The 24,926-nt window shown below is 44.9% G+C and overlaps 1 protein-coding gene across 1 annotated transcript in view; it reads right to left on the reverse strand.

Annotated features, from left to right (window-relative positions):
* The window catches only part of LOC140378045 (complement C3-like), a 165,377-nt gene extending 148,598 nt beyond the window's left edge, over positions 1-16,779 (reverse strand). The window contains exons 1-5 of the mRNA XM_072463676.1: positions 16,739-16,779; positions 6,499-6,534; positions 6,346-6,375; positions 1,297-1,486; positions 299-464 (exon numbers count right to left, since the gene is read on the reverse strand). Of these exons, the coding sequence (XP_072319777.1) occupies positions 299-464; positions 1,297-1,486; positions 6,346-6,375; positions 6,499-6,534; positions 16,739-16,779 (463 nt within the window). The remainder of the gene's footprint in view (positions 1-298; positions 465-1,296; positions 1,487-6,345; positions 6,376-6,498; positions 6,535-16,738) is intronic.
* Positions 16,780-24,926: the final 8,147 nt, after the last annotated feature.

Consider the following 24,926-nt stretch of genomic DNA (forward strand, 5'->3'; position numbering starts at 1 on the left):
GTCTCCGGGGGTATTTGTGAGTAGTACCTGTGTCTCTGGTGTGTTTGTGAGTAGGACCTGTGTCTCTGGCGTGTTTGTGAGTACGACCTGTGTCTCCGTGGGTATTTGTGAGTAGGACTTGTGTCTCTGGTGTGTTTGTGAGTAGGACCTGTGTCTCTGGTGTGTTTTTGAGTAGGACCTGTGTCTCTGGTGTGTTTGTGAGTAGGACCTGTGTCTCTGGTGTGTTTGTGAGTAGGACCTGTGTCTCTGGTGTGTTTGTGAGTAGGACCTGTGTCTCTGGTGTGTTTGTGAGTAGGACCTGTGTCTCCGGGGGTGTAGATGGGTTTGTCCGTTTGGATGAAGATGAATCCGCGGTGAAACGACACCAGGAGCAGTTTTTCTTTGGGCTCAAACCCCTGAAACGTCACAACGAGATAAACAAACTTCTCCTTCTTTTCCTCGGGCTTCAGGTTTTCAGACGGAAGCTGGAAACAAGAGAAAAGCAGATGATCAACAACATAAAACAAACTGAGAAACAAAGTGCTCAAAGTGACCGGTTTCCAAACCAGGACTAAAGCAGGTCTAAACCAGGTCTAAAGCAGGTCTAAACCAGGACTAAACCAGGTCTAAAGCAGGTCTAAACTAGGACTAAAGCAGGACTAAACCAGGTCTAAACTAGGTCTAAAGCAGGTCTAAAGCAGGACTAAACCAGGTCTAAACCAGGTCTAAACCAGGTCTAAAGCAGGTCTAAACCAGGACTAAACCAGGTCTAAAGCAGGTCTAAACTAGGACTAAAGCAGGACTAAACCAGGTCTAAACTAGGTCTAAAGCAGGTCTAAAGCAGGTCTAAACCAGGACTAAACCAGGTCTAAACCATGACTAAAGCAGGTCTAAAGCAGGTCTAAACCAGGTCTAAACCAGGACTAAACCAGGTCCAAACCAGGACTAAAGCAGGACTAAAGTGGGTCTAAAGCAGGTCTAAACCAGGTCTAAAGCAGGTCTAAAGCAGGTCTAAACCAGGACTAAACCAGGTCTAAACCAGGTCCAAACCATGACTAAAGCAGGTCTAAAGCAGGTCTAAACCAGGTCTAAACCAGGACTAAACCAGGTCTAAACAAAGCAGATCTAAAGCAGGTCTAAAGCAGGACTAAAGCAGGTCCAAACCAGGTCTAAAGCCGGACTAAAGCAGGTCTAAACCAGGACTAAAACAGGTCCAAACCAGGACTAAAGCAGGTCTAAAGCAGGACTAAAGCAGCTCTAAAGCAGGTCTAAAGCAGGACTAAAACAGGACTAAAGCAGGACTAAAGCAGGTCTCACCTGTATGCTGTGTAGTTTGTGGTATTTGGTGTCTGGGCTCAGTGTGGTGGAGCTTTGCGTGAGGATGCTGCTCCGGCTGAAGTCCCAGATCTCGATTTTGACTGAGACTGGACCTGAGACTCCATCGGCTTGAAGAACAATGTTTTCCTCAGAGTCGGCTCTGAGCACGTCCGGGGCGACAACTGTAAACCTGCAGCAAAAAGAGAACTGAACCAAGACTGACCCGGGACTAAAGGACTAATCCCGGCCAGGGACTGAAATTCTGAACCAGGTCTAAACCAAGACTAAATCAGGACTGAACCAAACCTAAATCAAATAGTCCGTGTCCAGGGTGAGAATGGTCAACTGTGATCCGACCTGCTCGTCCCAGAGTCCTGGAGACGTACAGGTCCTGCAGAGATGAAGTCTGCAGCCGATCACCTTCTCAGCAGAGGGCGCTGTAGTCTCTGTTTGTCCCTCCAGCGTACCACACGGTGATGGAGGAGGTGATGGAGGAGGTGATGGAGGAGGTGATGGAGGAGGTGATGGAAGAGGTGATGGAGGAGGTGATGGAGGAGGTGATGGAGGAGGTGATGGAGGAGGTGATGGAAGAGGTGATGGAGGAGGTGATGGAGGAGGTGATGGAAGAGGTGATGGAGGAGGTGATGGAGGAGGTGATGGAGGAGGTGATGGAGGAGGTGATGGAAGAGGTGATGGAGGAGGTGATGGAGGAGGTGATGGAAGAGGTGATGGAGGAGGTGATGGAAGAGGTGATGGAGGAGGTGATGGAGGAGGTGATGGAAGAGGTGATGGAGGAGGTGATGGAGGAGGTGATGGAAGAGGTGATGGAAGAGGTGATGGAGGAGGTGATGGAGGAGGTGATGGAAGAGGTGATGGAAGAGGTGATGGAGGAGGTGATGGAGGAGGTGATGGAGGAGGTGATGGCTGTGTAGAACTGCATCATCTCCGCTGTCAGCTTCACTTTCCTCAGCTGCAGCAGGAAGTACATCCTCTGCTGGGCCTTCTTGATGAGGGAGCTGATAGTGGGCCCCCACTTGAGGTCCTGGGTGATGGTGGGCTCCCAGTTGAGGTCCTGGGTGATGGTGGGCTCCCAGTTGTTGAATGCAGAGCTGAAGTCCACAAACAGGATCCTGGCGTAGGTTCCCGGGGAGTCCAGATGCTGCAGGGTGAAGTGGAGAGCCAGGTTGATGGCGTCATCCACAGACCTGTTGGCTCTGTAGGCGAACTGTAGGGGGTCCAGAAGGGGGTCCAGCAGGGGGTCCAGCAGGAGGTCCAGCAGGGGGACCAGCAGGGAGGAGGTGTGGGACTTGAGGTGGGGGAAGACCAGGCGCTCAAATGACTTCATGACTCCAGACGTCAGCACCACAGGTCTTTGGTCATGAAGTCCAGTGATCCGGGGCTTCTTGGGGACAGGGACAATGATGGACGACTTGAAGCTGGGACATGGCATGACTCCAGGAGGTGTTAAAAATGCCAGTGAAGACAGGGGCAAGCTCGCCTGCGCAGTGTCTTAAGGTGGCTGGGGTGACACCGTCTGGTCCGGATGTTTTTCGGGGGATGGATGTCGTAAACAGTCCACGCCTCTGCACATCCCTGCTGAATCAATACTTTGCACCTTTGCACCTTTCTCTGTCACCGGCCCTGCACGCTGCCTCCTTTTCTACCTTGTCTGGAATATCAAATAATTGGTTGCATTTTGTGTAAAACATACAGACATATTTGTAGCTTAATTAGGCCCGAACGCCACAAGCTGGCGAGAGGCCTATTAGTCTCGTAAGGCCGTGCGAAGCACGGCTGCGAAAGTGCGCACATAGTGCGCACGAAATCGAGCGCGAAGCGCTCGCCCACTTCCAAACACTCACTAACGCACTCCTCCACTCACGCACGCCCCGTGCATACTAATTAGTAGTAGGAAAATGGAACATTACCGTTGTAAACGGGCGAAGCCCGTACAAAAGTTCGCACTAAACGAGTACTTTACATTGGGATGACGACCGCTTCGCTAAGTAGCTCACGAATACGCTCCATCTCTTGCATGTTCCGTGCATATAAGCATGTAATGCAAAAATTGAACATTATTACTGTATAGAGGGCCAAAAACACAAAGTGGGCGGAGCCCACTCAAAATTATCGAAAGTACCCATCAGTGACCAGGGACCCACACCATGAGGTAGGAAAGCGCGAGCGCTTTCCGAAAATGTATAGTTTATGATATTTGAAAAATGGGAAACATTGTTTTCGCATCGGAATATTCTTCTTCTTATTATTATTATTCTCGGGACCAACCCCCCTATTTTTCACCCAGTGAACATTGACGAAAAGTCACAAAAATTTGCACACCTCTAAAAATCGTGCCTCTCTACATTATGGCTATTTCCCTTTTCTAAAATAAAAAATTGGCGCGTCAGCGCCCCCAAATGTACCAAAAATGCATTGAGAGATGGGAAATGACCCAAAAAAAATCTGATCGTAGAATCATGAAATTTGGCGCAGAGGTAGATGGTGACAAGAGAAGTAAAAAATATTATTACGGCAACGCCGTCCGCCCAACCAAAAGTTGGCCATATTGCTTCAAAAATGGCTAAACATGACTTCGGAGTTTTTCCAAACGTCGTACTTTTACGAACTCCTCCCAGGGCGTTGGCCCTAAAAAGCTGAAATTTGGTGAAAATGCTACTGAGGAGTGGGACATCAAAAGTTATCCAAATTACATTGATACCTGTCACGGTCTCTGTGCGGCGAAGCCGCAAACTGTAGCAAGAATTTCAGAAATCTCCCAAATTTTACATTTCTGCCGTTTGCGCAGATAAAGTCTGAATTGCGTCAAATTAGAATCAGTTGTTAAACTCTTTGCCCTAAACCTACTTGAAGTGAAATAAATTAATTTGGCGCCACAGCGCCCCCTACAGATTTTATATGGAGGTTAAATGTTTAGTTTTGCGAAATTATATGAAATTTGACACACAACTCAATTTTAGCATCCCCATCAAAAAAGTCAATGAGACCCATGTCATAATTGTTATGGCGTTGCCGTAACGATGACCGAAACCTTCCATGTTATTCCAATGGGGAAATCGCCAGAACATGTTTACACTTTAGACTTTCACAAACTCCTCTTAGGGCGTCAGCCCTATTAACCTGAAATTTGGTGAGACTCATCTTCAGGGGTGGACCATCAAAAGTTATCCACATTTTTATTCAAAGAGTCACGGTGTCTGTGTCTTTGCCGCACATTTTGCCAAGAATTCAAAATAAAATTGCTTTTTGATGGTAAAACAAAGGGGAGAAGATGTGACAGCGTCACAGATTCAGCAGTAGGCGTAATAAAAGGACAATTGGGGCGCGTTAGCGCCCCCTCCTCTTGCGGCGTGGCGGCGGCGTAGCGAGGGCCGATCATTGCCGCTTGCGGCTATATTTTATCTTCTATTTCCAGATTTACCCATGAGTCTGATTAACTGAACAAGTGCTAATACAAGACTAAAACAGGACTAAACTATGGCAGGCAAGCATCCAGTACAAGCTCCAAACACCACCCAAGCAGGACACAGTCGCAAATATTAGAAGAAGCAGCAACAAGTAGAAGTAGAAGTAGAAGTAGTAGTAACAGTAATTGTACAAGTAATAATGGATTTCAAAAGGGAAAGTCTGGGTCACAGTTTTATCTCTGGACCTTGGTCTCAAAACTCCACTTTTACAAAAGCAAATAGTGAACACACACACGACCTTGATGTCACATCAAAACTGGGACTAAATCCAGGTCTAGACCAGGACCAAACCAAGACTACAATCAGGACCAAACAACCAGGACCAAACAAGGAAAAGTGCAAACAGTCATCAATCACAAGCTAAAGATATATGTGTATTTATGTTTTAGTATTTGTAAACCCAATACATAGAACACGACCAGAGAGCGCTACACAGAACAACAATATGACAGTAACACACACGGAGACAACGTCACGACAAACTGTCCAGAGTCCCTTCAATTCGTCCAGTTCCAAATAGATCATACCAAATGTGATCCATTCGTTCAGTTACGGACTTTAGCCGCAGTTTGTGTTCTTTTTTGTCACGGCTTTTTTCCTGTCACCAGAATATGCTCCAAATATAACCTTTGATTGTGTCCATGGCAGGAGTTTTAAGGCCCAAATACATCATTCTGAAATCTAATGGAATGCTATCCAGTCCCAGAACATGTGAGAGTGGTTTGCCGCATACATTTTCCCACTCTTCGTCTGTCAAAACGAGATCACCTTCTCTTTCCCATTTGTTTTTAATATATTTAGTAGAGTATTTGTCCAGATTAGATATTATTCCCCTTGAAAGTTCTGATTTATAAGCCTTGATAAACATCTTAGTCAGAGGGTTATAAAGGTCATGACTTTTTAAAAAGTCTTTATGAGTAAAAACCTATAAAAGTCCTGTTTCTCTTTCAACATATCAAAGCTTTTCATGTGATTCTCTTTTACCTTTAGTCCTTTGGTCATAAAGTTTTACCAGTTTAAGATTGTCACATCTGTGTTTAGTATGTATGTTCTGATCAGCTCCTTCCATGTTGTAAGAACAGATTTGACCCAGGGATTCTTCACTTCCTCCTCAGGCGTCTGCATCTGCCTTGTCACTTTGGGTATGAACATGTCTGGTTTGGTCAAATATAGTAAGACATCATATGCAGGCAACTTGATGTTAACTTTTCCGGGTGATTTTTACTTGTTTTATATATTTTCTTTGCTCAAAGCCGAACGTCATCATGAAAAATGCTTTTTACTTTTCCCGTTCAAAAATGTAGTGCAGTAGAAAATACAAACTGCTTTCAAATGTAGCGTAGTACAAGTAAAACATACCCACTGTAAGTAAAGTACAGATACTTTTACTTATCACTTTTGTGCTTTGTCATTGTTTCCACCATTGAACAAAACTATCACATATAATGCTTTCCACTGTTGTGTCGCATTTATCATGATGATTTTAATGAAATAATGAGTCGACCAATTAAAAAAGGTCTAAATGTGTGTTTAAAAAATCATAAAATAATAATTGTGAACTTACCGTGGAGCGGCGCTGATCTGATCAGGACGTCTGAACCCGAACGAGAAGAAGAGACTTTAAATACGTGACATTTTACAGAGGAACAATGTGAGCTATTTTAAACTAAATATGGTTTTACATTTATTGCTGATACATTTTGGTGGTTGTTGTTACCTGTGACGGTCTCTGTAGCTGTTCAACGACTCGAATCTGAAAAGAATCAAACAAAATAGAAACCAGACAAACAAGAACTTTAGTAAAAAACTTTAAACGACTTTAACAACGACTTTATCAACAACACGACTTTAACAACGACTTTAACAACGACTTTAACAACGACTTTAACAACGACTTTAACAACAACGCGACTTTATCAACAACGCGACTTTAACAACGACTTTAACAACGACTTTAACAACGACTTTAACAACGACTTTAACAACAACACGACTTTATCAACGCGACATTAAAAACAACACGACTTTATCAACAACGCGACTTTAACAACACGACTTTATCAACGCGACATTAAAAACAACACGACTTTATCAACAACGCGACTTTAACAACGCAACTTTATCAACGCGACATTAACAACAACACGACTTTATCAACACGACTTTATCAACAACACGACTTTATCAACAACGCGACTTTATCAACGCGACTTTATCAACGCGACATTAACAACAACACGACTTTAACAACAACACGACTTTATCAACACGACTTTAACAACAACACCACTTTAACAACACGACTTTAACAACAACACCACTTTAACAACACGACTTTAACAACAACACGACTTTATCAACACGACTTTAACAACAACACGACTTTAACAACACGACTTTAACAACAACACGACTTTATCAACGCGACATTAACAACAACACGACTTTATCAACACGACTTTAACAACAACACGACTTTAACAACAACACGACTTTATCAACACGACTTTAACAACAACACGACTTTAACAACAACACGACTTTATCAACACGACTTTAACAACAACACGACTTTATCAACACGACTTTAACAACAACACGACTTTATCAACACGACTTTAACAACAACACGACTTTATCAACACGACTTTAACAACAACACGACTTTGTCAACACGACTTTAACAACAACACGACTTTATCAACACGACTTTATCAACAACGCGACTTTTTCAACGCGACATTAACAACAACACGACTTTATCAACACGACATTAACAACAACACGACTTTAACAACACGACTTTAACAACAACACGACTTTATCAACGCGACATTAACAACAACACGACTTTATCAACACGACTTTAACAACAACACGACTTTAACAACAACACGACTTTATCAACACGACTTTAACAACAACACGACTTTAACAACAACACGACTTTATCAACACGACTTTAACAACAACACGACTTTATCAACACGACTTTAACAACAACACGACTTTATCAACACGACTTTAACAACAACACGACTTTATCAACACGACTTTAACAACAACACGACTTTATCAACACGACTTTAACAACAACACGACTTTATCAACACGACTTTATCAACAACGCGACTTTATCAACAACACGACTTTATCAACACGACATTAACAACAACACGACTTTATCAACACGACTTTAACAACAACACGACTTTAACAACAACACGACTTTATCAACACGACTTTAACAACAACACGACTTTAACAACAACACGACTTTATCAACACGACTTTAACAAAAACACGACTTTATCAACACGACTTTATCAACGCGACATTAACAACAACACGACTTTATCAACACGACTTTAACAACAACACGACTTTATCAACAACGCGACTTTAACAACGCGACTTTATCAACACGACTTTAACAACAACGCGACATTAACAACAACACGACTTTAACAACAACGCGACTTTATCAACACGACTTTATCAACAACGCGACATTAACAACAACACGACTTTATCAACACGACTTTATCAACAACACGACTTTATCAACGCGACTTTATCAACAACACGACTTTAACAACGCGACTTTATCAACACGACTTTAACAACAACACGACTTTAACAACAACACGACTTTATCAACACGACTTTATCAACAACACGACTTTATCAACGCGACTTTATCAACAACACGACTTTATCAACGCGACATTAACAACAACACGACTTTATCAACGCGACTTTATCAACAACACGACTTTATCAACAACGCGACTTTAACAACGCGACTTTATCAACAACACGACTTTATCAACACGACTTTATCAACGCGACATTAACAACAACGCGACTTTATCAACACGACTTTAACAACAACACGACTTTATCAACACGACTTTAACAACAACACGACTTTATCAACACGACTTTATCAACAACGCGACTTTTTCAACGCGACATTAACAACAACACGACTTTATCAACACGACTTTAACAACAACACGACTTTATCAACACGACTTTATCAACAACACGACTTTATCAACAACACGACTTTATCAACGCGACATTAACAAAAACACGACTTTATCAACAACACGACTTTATCAACGCGACATTAACAAAAACACGACTTTATCAACAACGCGACTTTAACAACACGACTTTAACAACAACACGACTTTAACAACGACTTTAACAACAACACGACTTTATCAACAACGCGACATTAACAACAACACGACTTTATCAACACGACTTTAACAACAACACAACTTTATCAACACGACTTTAACAACAACGCGACTTTATCAACAACACGACTTTAACAACGACTTTAACAACAACGCGACTTTATCAACGCAACATTAACAACAACACGACTTTATCAACACGACTTTATCAACAACGCGACTTTATCAACACGACATTAACAACAACACGACTTTATCAACACGACTTTATCAACGCGACATTAACAACAACACGACTTTATCAACACGACTTTAACAACAACACGACTTTATCAACAAAGCGACTTTAACAACGCGACTTTATCAACACGACTTTATCAACACGACTTTAACAACAACGCGACATTAACAACAACACGACTTTAACAACAACGCGACTTTATCAACACGACTTTATCAACAACGCGACATTAACAACAACGCGACTTTAACAACGCGACTTTATCAACACGACTTTAACAACAACACGACTTTATCAACACGACTTTATCAACGCGACATTAACAACAACACGACTTTATCAACGCGACATTAACAACAACACGACTTTATCAACGCGACTTTATCAACAACACGACTTTAACAACGACTTTATCAACAACACGACTTTATCAACAACGCGACTTTAACAACGCGACTTTATCAACACGACTTTAACAACAACACGACTTTATCAACACGACTTTATCAACGCGACATTAACAACAACACGACTTTATCAACGCGACATTAACAACAACACGACTTTATCAACGCGACTTTATCAACAACACGACTTTAACAACGACTTTATCAACAACACGACTTTAACAACAACACGACTTTATCAACACGACATTAACAACAACACGACTTTATCAACACGACTTTAACAACAACACGACTTTATCAACAACACGACTTTATCAACACGACTTTAACAACAACACGACTTTATCAACGCGACTTTATCAACAACACGACTTTATCAACACGACTTTAACAACAACACGACTTTGTCAACACGACTTTAACAACAACACGACTTTAACAACGACTTTATCAACAACACGACTTTAACAACAACACGACTTTAACAACGACTTTATCAACACGACTTTATCAACGCGACTTTAACAACAACACGACTTTAACAACGACTTTATCAACAACACGACTTTAACAACAACACGACTTTAACAACAACACAACTTTAACAACAACACGACTTTATCAACGCGACTTTATCAACAACACGACTTTAACAACAACACGACTTTAACAACGACTTCATCAACAACACGACTTTATCAACAACACGACTTTAACAACAACACGACTTTAACAACGACTTTATCAACAACACGACTTTAACAACAACACGACTTTAACAACAACACGACTTTAACAACGACTTTATCAACGCGACTTTAACAACAACACGACTTTAACAACGACTTTAACAACAACACGACTTTAACAACAACACGACTTTATCAACGCGACTTTATCAACAACACGACTTTATCAACAACACGACTTTAACAACAACGCGACTTTAACAACAACACAACTTTAACAACAACGCGACTTTAACAACAACACAACTTTAACAACAACACGACTTTAACAACGACTTTATCAACAACACGACTTTATCAACAACACGACTTTAACAACAACACGACTTTAACAACGACTTTATCAACAACACGACTTTAACAACAACACGACTTTAACAACAACACGACTTTATCAACAACACGACTTTAACAACGACTTTATCAACAACACGACTTTAACAACAACACAACTTTAACAACAACACGACTTTATCAACGCGACATTAACAACAACACGACTTTAACAACAACACGACTTTATCAACAACACGACTTTATCAACAACACGACTTTATCAACGCGACATTAACAACAACACGACTTTATCAACAACACGACTTTATCAACGCGACATTAACAACAACACGACTTTATCAACAACACGACTTTAACAACAACACGACTTTATCAACGCGACTTTATCAACAACACGACTTTATCAACGCGACTTTAACAACAACACGACTTTATCAACACTACTTTAACAACAACACGACTTTATCAACACGACTTTATCAACAACACGACTTTATCAACAACACGACTTTATCAACACGACTTTATCAACAACACGACTTTAACAACAACACGACTTTATCAACACGACTTTATCAACAACACGACTTTAACAACAACACGACTTTATCAACAACACGACTTTAACAACGACTTTAACAACAACACGACTTTATCAACAACACGACTTTATCAACAACACGACTTTATCAACACGACTTTATCAACAACACGACTTTATCAACAACACGACTTTATCAACACGACTTTATCAACAACACGACTTTAACAACAACACGACTTTAACAACGACTTTATCAACACGACTTTAACAACGACTTTATCAACACGACTTTATCAACGCGACTTTAACAACAACACGACTTTAACAACGACTTTAACAACAACACGACTTTAACAACAACACGACTTTATCAACGCGACATATCAACAACACGACTTTATCAACAACACGACTTTAACAACAACGCGACTTTAACAACAACACGACTTTAACAACGACTTTATCAACAACACGACTTTAACAACAACACGACTTTAACAACGACTTTAACAACAACACGACTTTATCAACAACACGACTTTATCAACAACACGACTTTATCAACAACACGACTTTATCAACAACACGACTTTATCAACAACACGACTTTAACAACAACGCGACTTTAACAACAACACGACTTTAACAACGACTTCATCAACAACACGACTTTATCAACAACACGACTTTAACAACAACACGACTTTAACAACAACACGACTTTAACAACGACTTTATCAACAACACGACTTTAACAACAACACGACTTTAACAACGACTTTAACAACAACACGACTTTAACAACAACACGACTTTATCAACGTGACTTTATCAACAACACGACTTTAACAACAACACGACTTTATCAACACGACTTTAACAACAACACGACTTTATCAACACGACTTTAACAACAACACGACTTTAACAACGACTTTATCAACAACACGACTTTAACAACAACACGACTTTATCAACACGACTTTAACAACAACACGACTTTATCAACACGACTTTAACAACAACACGACTTTAACAACGACTTTATCAACAACACGACTTTAACAACGACTTTATCAACAACACGACTTTAACAACAACACGACTTTATCAACACGACTTTAACAACAACACGACTTTATCAACACGACTTTAACAACAACACGACTTTAACAACGACTTTATCAACAACACGACTTTAACAACGACTTTATCAACAACACGACTTTAACAACGACTTTATCAACACGACTTTAACAACAACACGACTTTATCAACGCGACTTTAACAACAACACGACTTTAACAACGACTTTATCAACAACACGACTTTATCAACAACACGACTTTAACAACGACTTTATCAACACGACTTTAACAACAACACGACTTTATCAACGCGACATTAACAACAACACGACTTTATCAACACGACTTTAACAACAACGCGACTTTAACAACACGACTTTAACAACAACACGACTTTATCAACACGACTTTAACAACAACGCGACTTTATCAACGCGACATTAACAACAACACGACTTTAACAACAACGCGACTTTATCAACGCGACATTAACAACAACACGACTTTATCAACACGACTTTAACAACAACACGACTTCATCAACGCGACTTTAACAACAACACGACTTTATCAACGCGACTTTAACAACAACACGACTTTAACAACAACGCGACTTTAACAACACGACTTTATCAACGCGACTTTAACAACAACGCGACTTTAACAACAACACGACTTTAACAACAACGCGACTTTAACAACACGACTTTATCAACGCGACTTTAACAACAACGCTACTTTAACAACAACGCGACTTTAACAACAACACGACTTTAACAACAACGCGACTTTAACAACACGACTTTAACAACAACACGACTTTAACAACAACACGACTTTAACAACAACGCGACTTTAACAACACGACTTTAACAACAACACGACTTTATCAACGCGACTTTAACAACAACACGACTTTAACAACAACGCGACTTTATCAACACGACTTTAACAACAACACGACTTTATCAACAACGCGACTTTATCAACGCAACTTTAACAACAACGCGACTTTAACAACAATGCGACTTTGACAACAACGCGACTTTAACAACAACGCGACTTTAACAACAACGCAACTTTAACAACAACGCAACTTTATCAACGTGACTTCAACAACGCGACTTTAACAACGCGACTTTAACAACGACTTTATCAACGCGACATTAACAACAACACGACATTAACAACAACACGACTTTAACAACAACGCAACTTTAACAACAACGCAACTTTAACAACAACGCAACTTTATCAACGCGACTTTAACAACAACGCGACTATAACAACAACACGACTTTAACAACGCGACTTTAACTACAACAACGCTACTATAACAACAACAATGCGACTATAACAACAACAACGCGACTATAACAACGCGACTTTAACAACGCGACATTAACAACAACGCAACTTTAACAACGCGACTTTAACAACAACAACAACGCGACTATAACAACAACACGACTTTAACAACGCGACTTTAACAACAACAACGCTACTATAACAACAACAATGCGACTATAACAACAACAACGCGACTATAACAACGCGACTTTAACAACGCGACATTAACAACAACGCAACTTTAACAACGCGACTTTAACAACAACAACAACGCTACTATAACAACAACAACGCTACTATAACAACAACAACGCGACTATAACAACGCGACTTTAACAACGCGACATTAACAACAACGCAACTTTAACAACACGACTTTAACAACAACACGACTTTATCAACGCGACTTTAACAACAACACGACTTTAACAACAACGCGACTTTATCAACACGACTTTAACAACAACACGACTTTATCAACAACGCGACTTTATCAACGCAACTTTAACAACAACGCGACTTTAACAACAATGCGACTTTGACAACAACGCGACTTTAACAACAACGCGACTTTAACAACAACGCAACTTTAACAACAACGCAACTTTATCAACGTGACTTCAACAACGCGACTTTAACAACGCGACTTTAACAACGACTTTATCAACGCGACATTAACAACAACACGACATTAACAACAACACGACTTTAACAACAACGCAACTTTAACAACAACGCAACTTTAACAACAACGCAACTTTATCAACGCGACTTTAACAACAACGCGACTATAACAACAACACGACTTTAACAACGCGACTTTAACAACAACAACGCTACTATAACAACAACAATGCGACTATAACAACAACAACGAGACTATAACAAAGCAACTTTATCAACGCGACTTTAACAACAACAACACGACTATAACAACGCGACTATAACAACGCGACTATAACAACAACAACAACGCAACTATAACAAAGCGACTTTATCAACGCGACTTTAACAACAACAACGCGACTATAACAACAAGCGACTTTAACAACAACGCGACTTTATGGCAAAGAAAACGAGCCAAAACAGAAGAAGAATTGAATAATTATTTGACTAAAAAGAAGCAAAACGTGGCACTGGAAAAAGGCAAGTTTATTTGTAGAGCACAATTTACACAGCTCTCTGGTCTTCAGCCGCTTTAATGGGCTACTCCTGACAGGGCCACTCCTGACAGGGCCACTCCTGACAGGGCCGCTCCTGACAGGGCCGCTCCTGTCACTCCTGAAGACCTTCTCTGACTCTGTGGTGCATCAGCTCCTGTAGGTGTGGTCTGCTGGAGCAGCAGCATCACAGAGAGGGAGAAGAAGAGGCTGGACAAAGCTCCGTCCTGGGCTGTCCTCTGGACTCGGTGCAGGAGGTGGAGGACAGAAGGTCCTGGATAAACTCACATCTATGCTGGACCATGAGTGTCGCCCCCTGCAGGACACTCTGTCCCCTGCAGGACACTCTGTCCCCTGCAGGACACTGTCCCCTGCAGGACACTCTGTCCCCCGCAGGACACTGTCCCCTGCAGGACACTCTGTCCCCTGCAGGACACTCTGTCCACTCTGGAGAGCAGCTTCAGTGACTGATCCACCCTCGCTGTGTGAAGGAGACGTTTCACACGTCTTTTTGTCTTACGCTAGTTGTTTTTATCTTATTTTATCTTTATTTTTCCCTCCATTCCTTATTAAGAAATGAGAGGTTTTGTTCATAAGAGTTCTTCTATTAAGAGTGTTTTTTAAACTTCCTATAAGTTATCTGTCCTTTTCCTCTGTATCTACCTGCGTTGCAACAATGAAATTTCCCCATGTGTGGACAATAAAGGAATATCTTATCTTAATGTGGGATATTCTTATAAGTATAAGTAAAAGTACTGTCGTGTTATACATGTCCCACTTATGAAAGAGGGCGACGTTCAAGGTTGACATTGATTAAAGAATTGTATCAAGATTTCAGGCATGACACACTGCGTGAGTCTATTAGAGTTGATTAGAGTTATGTGGGGCACCAGCCTGTATTATTTAACAATTCTACCATCTAAATTGATTGGGTTGGTTTTGCACCAGTGTTCGACCAATCAGCACGCAGAACCAGAATGATGCAGTCATTGTTTAGCATAAAGCTACGTAGAGACCGCAGACGCCTAATCGCGCCCGACGCAGAATTTGAGCGCGTGTACATTAGAAAGGTTTACGCTCCGGACGCGCGCTCTCGACGCCCCGGCCACTGTACACAGGCGCGCGTATGGCGCGCTCGAGCTCTCTGCGCAGTAGAGGTGTTATCGCATGAGCAGTGGAGTTGTTGTCGTGGCCTTTCATTGTGTAAAATGGCGGATATCAAGAGCGTTGTTTTCACGTTTTTGGTTTTGAAAACCCTCACACGGAGGCGCCGGGCTTATTTCTGTCTCTGTATTCCACTGTGAATACATCGTACAGCTCCTTTCTCCCACACACGGCCACAATCAGTCTTTCATCTGCCATTGTTGACGAGCAAGGAAAAAGTGGCGCTTCTTGGGGAATTCCACGGGGAATACCGGAAATGCGAGGGGAAATACGTACGTACGTACGTCACTGGAGCGTCAGCTCTGATTGGCTGCTGCGGCGGCTGCTACGCTTCAGCGGCAGAGACTTGAACATATCTGAACGCGTCGCGTAAGCCGCTTTAGCCGCCTCATACGCGCGCTCAAAGCGTCGAGAGCGTAAGAAAACGCACCAATCGCCCCGCAAAAACGAAGAAATCGAACCGCGGATAACGCACTACGCGCTCGACGCGCGTTTACTATAGACTTTGAATGTAAACTGGACGCTTCGGCCGCGGCCGTGTGGAAGCCCCTTTAGGCCACATAGGTACAAAGGTAATGTTGTTCACAAGAAAAGTTATGAAAGCGTTAAATGAACATGCAGGACACATGATGTACAGTAGATGTATCTTGTGGACAAAGTCTGCGGTCACATGATTGCTTACTAAAACCGAGAAGTCTTTTTAGCGTTTTAGCTTTTGTCTTGATGGAAAAAGTTTTTCCAACGTTTCTCTTTCTGCAGAGACGTCATAAATCTCCAGTACCATGGTACAAATAATCAAAAGAATCGAAATTGTGTAACTTTGAATCTGAACCTAAAACCTTCAGAAGGGATAAAGTGACGGACAAACTGTGCTGCGTCGTGCGACTTGATTAATAACTATAACTCGACTTAGAGGACGACCACAAAACTGACGCCAGTGACAAGTTATTATAAGTATTTAAGCATAAAATCAGCGAAATATTTACCATCATAAAAAGCACCTCATCTAAAGACATTTATGACTTAAAACGCATGTTTTAGTTTGTTTTGTTTGTCTCCATTCTTTACCATGATCTAATAAACAGCAAAAACATGAGTAAAAAGGTACTTTAAAGTCATAGAAAGCTTTGTACTCATTTTACATTGTTGTTACTGGCTCCGCCCACTTCGACCGGTCCCTGAAAAACCATGTTGTGATTGGTCCGTGAGAGGAAAGGGTCCGGGAGCGGCTGTAACTGTCCTGATCGTGTATTTGAACATTTTAAAGTATCTTAAAACGCTGCAAAAAGAGCTGATAACGAATCCAAAAAGACATTTAAGACCAAACAAACTCGTGAATTCAACTGATTTATTCCGATGATTGAGATTTGAATGCTTCGTTTCCTGTTTCATAAATTACTTTGTGTTTATTGTGCTCTACAAATACACGTGCTTTGTACTGAAGTAATCTGGGGAGTATTTCTTTCATGCAGTACATTATCTACTAAAGCAGCAGGAGAAAGTAGAGGCGCTTACCTGTCTCTCCAGTTTCTGTAAAGAGAGAACATTTCAAGTTTTTAATGGAAAATATCACGTGAATTCATAACATTTGTAAATAAATACAAAGAGGCAGAATTCTGAGGCTTTTCATGTCTTTGTTTTTGTCTTTTTTTACGTCCAAAAATAAAACATTAGTAACTTTTAAGTTGGTGTTTTCATGCTTTAAGTCTGATGTTACAAATGTGTTGTGAAAATCCTACAAAATAAAATAAAGGAAGCAACTATTTACCATTTGTCTATAAAGGCTTCAGATTAAATATATAATTTGGAGTAAAAAGTGGCCTTTGTGAGCCATTTGAGCTTTTCATTTGTGACTTTCTTATGTCACATGTTAGAATCATTTTTAACTCTGCACAGAATTCTACAATCAAATCCCATCATGAGAACCTGATAGAAGTCGGTGTAATCCTCATTGGTCCAGCAGCGTTTAGAAAGATTCAGTTGTTTCATCATGAAGTTTAAAAACACTCACTGTCCGTTCACAGAAGAGCAAAGACACAGAAGAACCTCCAGGAAGAGGATCCAGCGCGCCATGGTCCCTCCAGGCCAAGTCCAGGCCAAGTCCAGGGTCTGGGCAGGGATCTGGACTCAACCCTCGTCCCGCTGTGGTCTGGACTCAACCCTCGTCCCGCTGTGGTCTGGACTCAACCCTCGTCCCGCTGTGGTCTGGACTCAACCCTCGTCCCGCTGTGGTCTGGACTCAACCCTCGTCCCGCTGTGGTCTGGACTCAACCCTCGTCCCGCTGTGGTCTGGACTCAACCCTCGTCCCGCTGTGGTCTGGACTCAACCCTCGTCCCGCTGTGGTCTGGACTCAACCCTCGTCCCGCTGTGGTCCGGACTCTGGTTTGTGCCGTAGTCCCGCCCTGATCCAGTCTGGGACTCAGCAGGTCTGGACTCTGATGTGGACTCTTGCGCCACTCTGGACTTGGTCTGGACTTGGTCTGGACTCTTGCTCCGCTCTGGACTTGGTCTGGACTTGGTCTGGACTCTTGCTCCACTCTGGACTTGGTCTGGACTTGGTCTGGACTCTTGCTCCGCTCTGGACTTGGTCTGGACTTGGTCTGGACTCTTGCTCCGCTCTGGACTTGGTCTGGACTTGGTTTGGACTCTTGCTCCGCTCTGGACATGGTCTGGACATGGTCTGGACTTGGTCTGGACTCTTGCTCTACTCTGGACTTGGTCTGGACTCTTGCTCCGCTCTGGACTTGGTCTGGACTTGGTCTGGACTCTTGCTCCGCTCTGGACGTGGTCTGGACTTGGTCTGAACTTGGTCTGGACTCTTGCTCCGCTCTGGACTTGGTCTGGACTTGGTCTGGACTCTTGCTCCGCTCTGGACTTGGTCTGGACTCTTGCTATGCTCTGGACTTGGTCTGGACTTGGTTTGGACTCTTGCTCCGTTCTGGACTTGGTCTGGACTTGGTCTGGACTCTTGCTCCGCTCTGGACTTGGTCTGGACTTGGTCTGGACTCTTGCTCCGCTCTGGACTTGGTCTGGACTTGGTTTGGACTCTTGCTCCGCTCTGGACTTGGTCTGGACTTGGTCTGGACTTGGTCTGGACTTGATCTGGACTTGGTCTGGACTCTTGCTCCGCTCTGGACTTGGTCTGGACTTGGTCTGGACTCTGATGTGGAAAGTGATCCTTCGAGTGAAGTCTAGACTAGATCTAGACCAGCACCAGGTCTGGATTATGGAGTTGATCCTGGTCCTGTGTCCGACCTGGTTCTGGTGCAAGATCTGATCTCAAATCTGGTCTAGTCTTAGGTCTCGCCCTCTGGATCCTGGTCCCACTCTGGTCTGAAATCTGGTCAAGTTCCAGTCTTTTGTCTCGTATCTGGTCTAGTCCCTGGTCTGGATCCTGGTCGAGTCCCTGGTCTATTCCCTGGTCTGGATCATGGTCTAGTCCCTGGTCTGGATCCTGGTCTAGTCCCTGGTCTGGATCCTGGTCTGGATCCTGGTCTAATCTCTGGTCTAGTCCCTGGTCTAGTCCCTGGTCTAGTCCCTGGTCTAGTCTCTGGTCTAGTCTCTGGTCTAGTCCCTGGTCTAGTCCCTGGTCTAGTCTCTGGTCTAGTCTCTGGTCTAGTCTCTGGTCTAGTCCCTGGTCTAGTCCCTGGTCTAGTCTCTGGTCTAGTACCTGGTCTGGATCCTGGTCTAGTCCCTGGTCTGGATCTTGGTCTAGTCCCTGGTCTAGTCTCTGGTCTAGTCCCTGGTCTGGATCCTGGTCTAGTCCTTGGTCTGGATCCTGGTCTAGTCCCTGGTCTGGATCCTGGTCTAGTCCCTGGTCTAGTCCCTGGTCTAGTCCATGGTCTGGATCCTGGTCTAGTCTCTGGTCTAGTCCCTGGTCTAGTCCCTGGTCTAGTCTCTGGTCTAGTCTCTGGTCTAGTCCCTGGTCTAGTCCCTGGTCTAGTCTCTGGTCTAGTCCCTGGTCTAGTCCCTGGTCTGGATCCTGGTCTAGTCTCTGGTCTAGTCCCTGGTCTAGTCCCTGGTCTAGTCTCTGGTCTAGTCCCTGGTCTAGTCCCTGGTCTGGATCCTGGTCTAGTCTCTGGTCTAGTCCCTGGTCTAGTCCCTGGTCTAGTCTCTGGTCTAGTCCCTGGTCTAGTCCCTGGTCTAAACTCTGGTCTAGTCCCTGGTCTAGTCTCTGGTCTAGTCTCTGGTCTAGTCCCTGGTCTAGTCCCTGGTCTAGTCCCTGGTCTGGATCCTGGTCTAGTCTCTGGTCTAGTCCCTGGTCTGGATCCTGGTCTAGTCTCTGGTCTAGTCTCTGGTCTAGTCTCTGGTCTAGTCCCTGGTCTGGATCCTGGTCTAGTCAAGGGTCTAGTCTCTGGTCTAGTCTCTGGTCTAGTCCCTGGTCTGGATCCTGGTCTAGTCTCCGGTCTAGTCTCTGGTCTAGTCTCTGGTCTAGTCCCTGGTCTAGATCTTGGTCTAGATCCTGGTCTAGTCTCTGGTCTAGTCTCTGGTCTAGTCCCTGGTCTGGATCCTGGTCTAGTCCCTGGTCTACTCTCTGGTCTAGTCCCTGGTCTGGATCCTGGTCTAGTCCCTGGTCTGGATCCTGATTTAGTCTCTGGTCTAGTCTCTGGTCTAGTCCCTGGTCTGGATCCTGGTCTAGTCCCTGGTCTAGTCCCTGGTCTAGTCCCTGGTCTAGTCCCTGGTCTAGTCCCTGGTCTAGTCCCTGGTCTGGATCCTGGTCTAGTCTCTGGTCTAGTCTCTGGTCTAGTCCCTGGTCTAGTCCCTGGTCTAGTCCCTGGTCTGGATCCTGGTCTAGTCTCTGGTCTAGTCCCTGGTCTAGTCCCTGGTCTGGATCCTGGTCTAGTCCCTGGTCTAGTCTCTGGTCTAGTCCCTGGTCTAGTCTCTGGTCTAGTGACTGGTCTAGTCCCTGGTCTAGTCTCTTGTCTAGTCCCTGGTCTAGTCCCTGGTCTAGTCTCTAGTCTAGTCCCTGGTCTAGTCCCTGGTCTAGTCCCTGGTCTAGTCCCTGGTCTAGTCCCTGGTCTGGATCCTGGTCAAGTCTCTGGTCTAGTCTCTGGTCTAGTCTCTGGTCTAGTCTCTGGTCTGGTCTCTGGTCTAGTCCCTGGTCTAGTCCCTGGTCTAGTCTCTGGTCTAGTCCCTGGTCTAGTCCCTGGTCTAGTCTCTAGTCTAGTCCCTGGTCTAGTCCCTGGTCTAGTCTCTGGTCTGGATCCTGGTCTGGATCCTGGTCTAGTCCCTGGTCTGGATCCTGGTCTGGATCCTGGTCTAGTCCCTGGTCTAGTCTCTGGTCTAGTCCCTGGTCTAGTCTCTGGTCTGGTCCCTGGTCTAGTCCCTGGTCTAGTCCCTGGTCTAGTCCCTGGTCTAGTCCCTGGTCTAGTCTCTGGTCTAGTCCCTGGTCTAGTCCCTGGTCTAGTCTCTGGTCTAGTCTCTGGTCTAATCCCTGGTCTAGTCCCTGGTCTAGATCCTGGTCTGGATCCTGGTCTAGTCCCTGGTCTTGTCCCTGGTCTAGTCTCTGGTCTAATCTCTGGTCTAGTCCCTGGTCTGGATCCTGGTCTAGATCCTGGTCTAGTCTCTGGTCTAGTCCCTGGTCTGGATCCTGGTCTAGTCCCTGGTCTAGTCCCTGGTCTGGATCCTGGTCTAGTCTCTGGTCTAGTCTCTGGTCTAGTCCCTGGTCTAGTCCCTGGTCTAGTCCCTGGTCTGGATCCTGGTCTAGTCTCTGGTCTAGTCTCTGGTCTAGTCTCTGGTCTAGTCCCTGGTCTAGTCCCTGGTCTAGTCCCTGGTCTAGTCTCTGGTCTAGTCCCTGGTCTAGTCCCTGGTCTAGTCTCTGGTCTAGTCCCTGGTCTAGTCTGTGGTCTAGTCCCTGGTCTAGTCCCTGGTCTAGTCTCTGGTCTAGTCCCTGGTCTAGTTCCTGGTCTAGATCCTGGTCTAGATCCTGGTCTGGATCCTGGTCTAGTCTCTAGTCTAGTCCCTGGTCTAGTCCCTGGTCTAGTCCCTGGTCTAGTCCCTGGTCTGGATCCTGGTCTAGTCTCTGGTCTAGTCTTTGGTCTAGTCTCTGGTCTGGATCCTGGTCTAGTCCCTGGTCTGGATCCTGGTCTAGTCTCTGGTCTAGTCTCTGGTCTAGTCTCTGGTCTAGTCTCTGGTCTAGTCCCTGGTCTAGTCCCTGGTCTGGATCCTGGTCTAGTCTCTGGTCTAGTCTCTGGACTAGTCTCTGGTCTAGTCCCTGGTCTAGTCCCTGGTCTGGATCCTGGTCAAGTCTCTGGTCTGGTCTTTGGTCTAGTCTCTGGTCTAGTCTCTGGTCTAGTCCCTGGTCTAGATCCTGGTCTAGATCCTGGTCTAGTCTCTGGTCTAGTCTCTGGTATAGTCCCTGGTCTGGATCCTGGTCTAGATCCTGGTCTAGTCTCTGGTCTAGTCCCTGGTCTGGATCCTGGTCTAGTCCCTGGTCTAGTCCCTGGTCTGGATCCTGGTCTAGTCTCTGGTCTAGTCTCTGGTCTAGTCCCTGGTCTAGTCGACTGGTCTAGTCCCTGGTCTGGATCCTGGTCTAGTCTCTGGTCTAGTCTCTGGTCTAGTCTCTGGTCTAGTCCCTGGTCTAGTCCCTGGTCTAGTCCCTGGTCTGGATCCTGGTCTAGTCTCTGGTCTAGTCCCTGGTCTAGTCTCTGGTCTAGTCTCTGGTCTAGTCCCTGGTCTAGTCTCTGGTCTAGTCCCTGGTCTAGTCTCTGGTCTAGTCCCTGGTCTAGTTCCTGGTCTAGATCCTGGTCTAGATCCTGGTCTGGATCCTGGTCTAGTCTCTAGTCTAGTCCCTGGTCTAGTCCCTGGTCTAGTCCCTGGTCTAGTCCCTGGTCTGGATCCTGGTCTAGTCCCTGGTCTTGTCCCTGGTCTAGTCTCTGGTCTAGTCTCTGGTCTAGTCCCTGGTCTAGTCCCTGGTCTAGTCTCTGGTCTGGTCTTTGGTCTAGTCTCTGGTCTAGTCTCTGGTCTAGTCCCTGGTCTGGATCCTGGTCTAGATCCTGGTCTAGTCTCTGGTCTAGTCCCTGGTCTGGATCCTGGTCTAGTCCTTGGTCTAGTCCCTGGTCTGGATCCTGGTCTAGATCCTGGTCTAGTCTCTGGTCTAATCTCTGGTCTAGTCCCTGGTCTGGATCCTGGTCTAGATCCTGGTCTAGTCTCTGGTCTAGTCCCTGGTCTGGATCCTGGTCTAGTCCCTGGTCTAGTCCCTGGTCTGGATCCTGGTCTAGTCTGTGGTCTAGTCTCTGGTCTAGTCCCTGGTCTAGTCCCTGGTCTAGTCCCTGGTCTGGATCCTGGTCTAATCTCTGGTCTAGTCTCTGGTCTAGTCTCTGGTCTAGTCCCTGGTCTAGTTCCTGGTCTAGTCCCTGGTCTGGATCCTGGTCTAGTCTCTGGTCTAGTCTCTGGTCTAGTCCCTGGTCTGGATCCTGGTCTAGTCAAGGGTCTAGTCTCTGGTCTAGTCTCTGGTCTAGTCCCTGGTCTGGATCCTGGTCTAGTCTCCGGTCTAGTCTCTGGTCTAGTCTCTGGTCTAGTCCCTGGTCTAGATCTTGGTCTAGATCCTGGTCTAGTCTCTGGTCTAGTCTCTGGTCTAGTCCCTGGTCTGGATCCTGGTCTAGTCCCTGGTCTACTCTCTGGTCTAGTCCCTGGTCTGGATCCTGGTCTAGTCCCTGGTCTGGATCCTGATTTAGTCTCTGGTCTAGTCTCTGGTCTAGTCCCTGGTCTGGATCCTGGTCTAGTCCCTGGTCTAGTCCCTGGTCTAGTCCCTGGTCTAGTCCCTGGTCTAGTCCCTGGTCTAGTCCCTGGTCTGGATCCTGGTCTAGTCTCTGGTCTAGTCTCTGGTCTAGTCCCTGGTCTAGTCCCTGGTCTAGTCCCTGGTCTGGATCCTGGTCTAGTCTCTGGTCTAGTCCCTGGTCTAGTCCCTGGTCTGGATCCTGGTCTAGTCCCTGGTCTAGTCTCTGGTCTAGTCCCTGGTCTAGTCTCTGGTCTAGTCCCTGGTCTAGTCCCTGGTCTAGTCCCTGGTCTAGTCCCTGGTCTGGATCCTGGTCAAGTCTCTGGTCTAGTCTCTGGTCTAGTCTCTGGTCTAGTCTCTGGTCTGGTCTCTGGTCTAGTCCCTGGTCTAGTCCCTGGTCTAGTCTCTGGTCTAGTCCCTGGTCTAGTCCCTGGTCTAGTCTCTAGTCTAGTCCCTGGTCTAGTCCCTGGTCTAGTCTCTGGTCTAGTCCCTGGTCTGGATCCTGGTCTGGATCCTGGTCTAGTCCCTGGTCTGGATCCTGGTCTGGATCCTGGTCTAGTCCCTGGTCTAGTCTCTGGTCTAGTCCCTGGTCTAGTCTCTGGTCTGGTCCCTGGTCTAGTCCCTGGTCTAGTCCCTGGTCTAGTCCCTGGTCTAGTCTCTGGTCTAGTCCCTGGTCTAGTCCCTGGTCTAGTCTCTGGTCTAGTCTCTGGTCTAATCCCTGGTCTAGTCCCTGGTCTAGATCCTGGTCTGGATCCTGGTCTAGTCCCTGGTCTTGTCCCTGGTCTAGTCTCTGGTCTAATCTCTGGTCTAGTCCCTGGTCTGGATCCTGGTCTAGATCCTGGTCTAGTCTCTGGTCTAGTCCCTGGTCTGGATCCTGGTCTAGTCCCTGGTCTAGTCCCTGGTCTGGATCCTGGTCTAGTCTCTGGTCTAGTCTCTGGTCTAGTCCCTGGTCTAGTCCCTGGTCTAGTCCCTGGTCTGGATCCTGGTCTAGTCTCTGGTCTAGTCTCTGGTCTAGTCTCTGGTCTAGTCCCTGGTCTAGTCCCTGGTCTAGTCCCTGGTCTAGTCTCTGGTCTAGTCCCTGGTCTAGTCCCTGGTCTAGTCTCTGGTCTAGTCCCTGGTCTAGTCTGTGGTCTAGTCCCTGGTCTAGTCCCTGGTCTAGTCTCTGGTCTAGTCCCTGGTCTAGTTCCTGGTCTAGATCCTGGTCTAGATCCTG

The sequence above is a fragment of the Eucyclogobius newberryi genome, unplaced genomic scaffold (genome assembly GCF_026437365.1).
Source record: "Eucyclogobius newberryi isolate DKJ021-1_F unplaced genomic scaffold, fEucNew1.0.hap1 SCAF_4, whole genome shotgun sequence".
Classification (NCBI taxonomy): domain Eukaryota; kingdom Metazoa; phylum Chordata; class Actinopteri; order Gobiiformes; family Gobiidae; genus Eucyclogobius; species Eucyclogobius newberryi.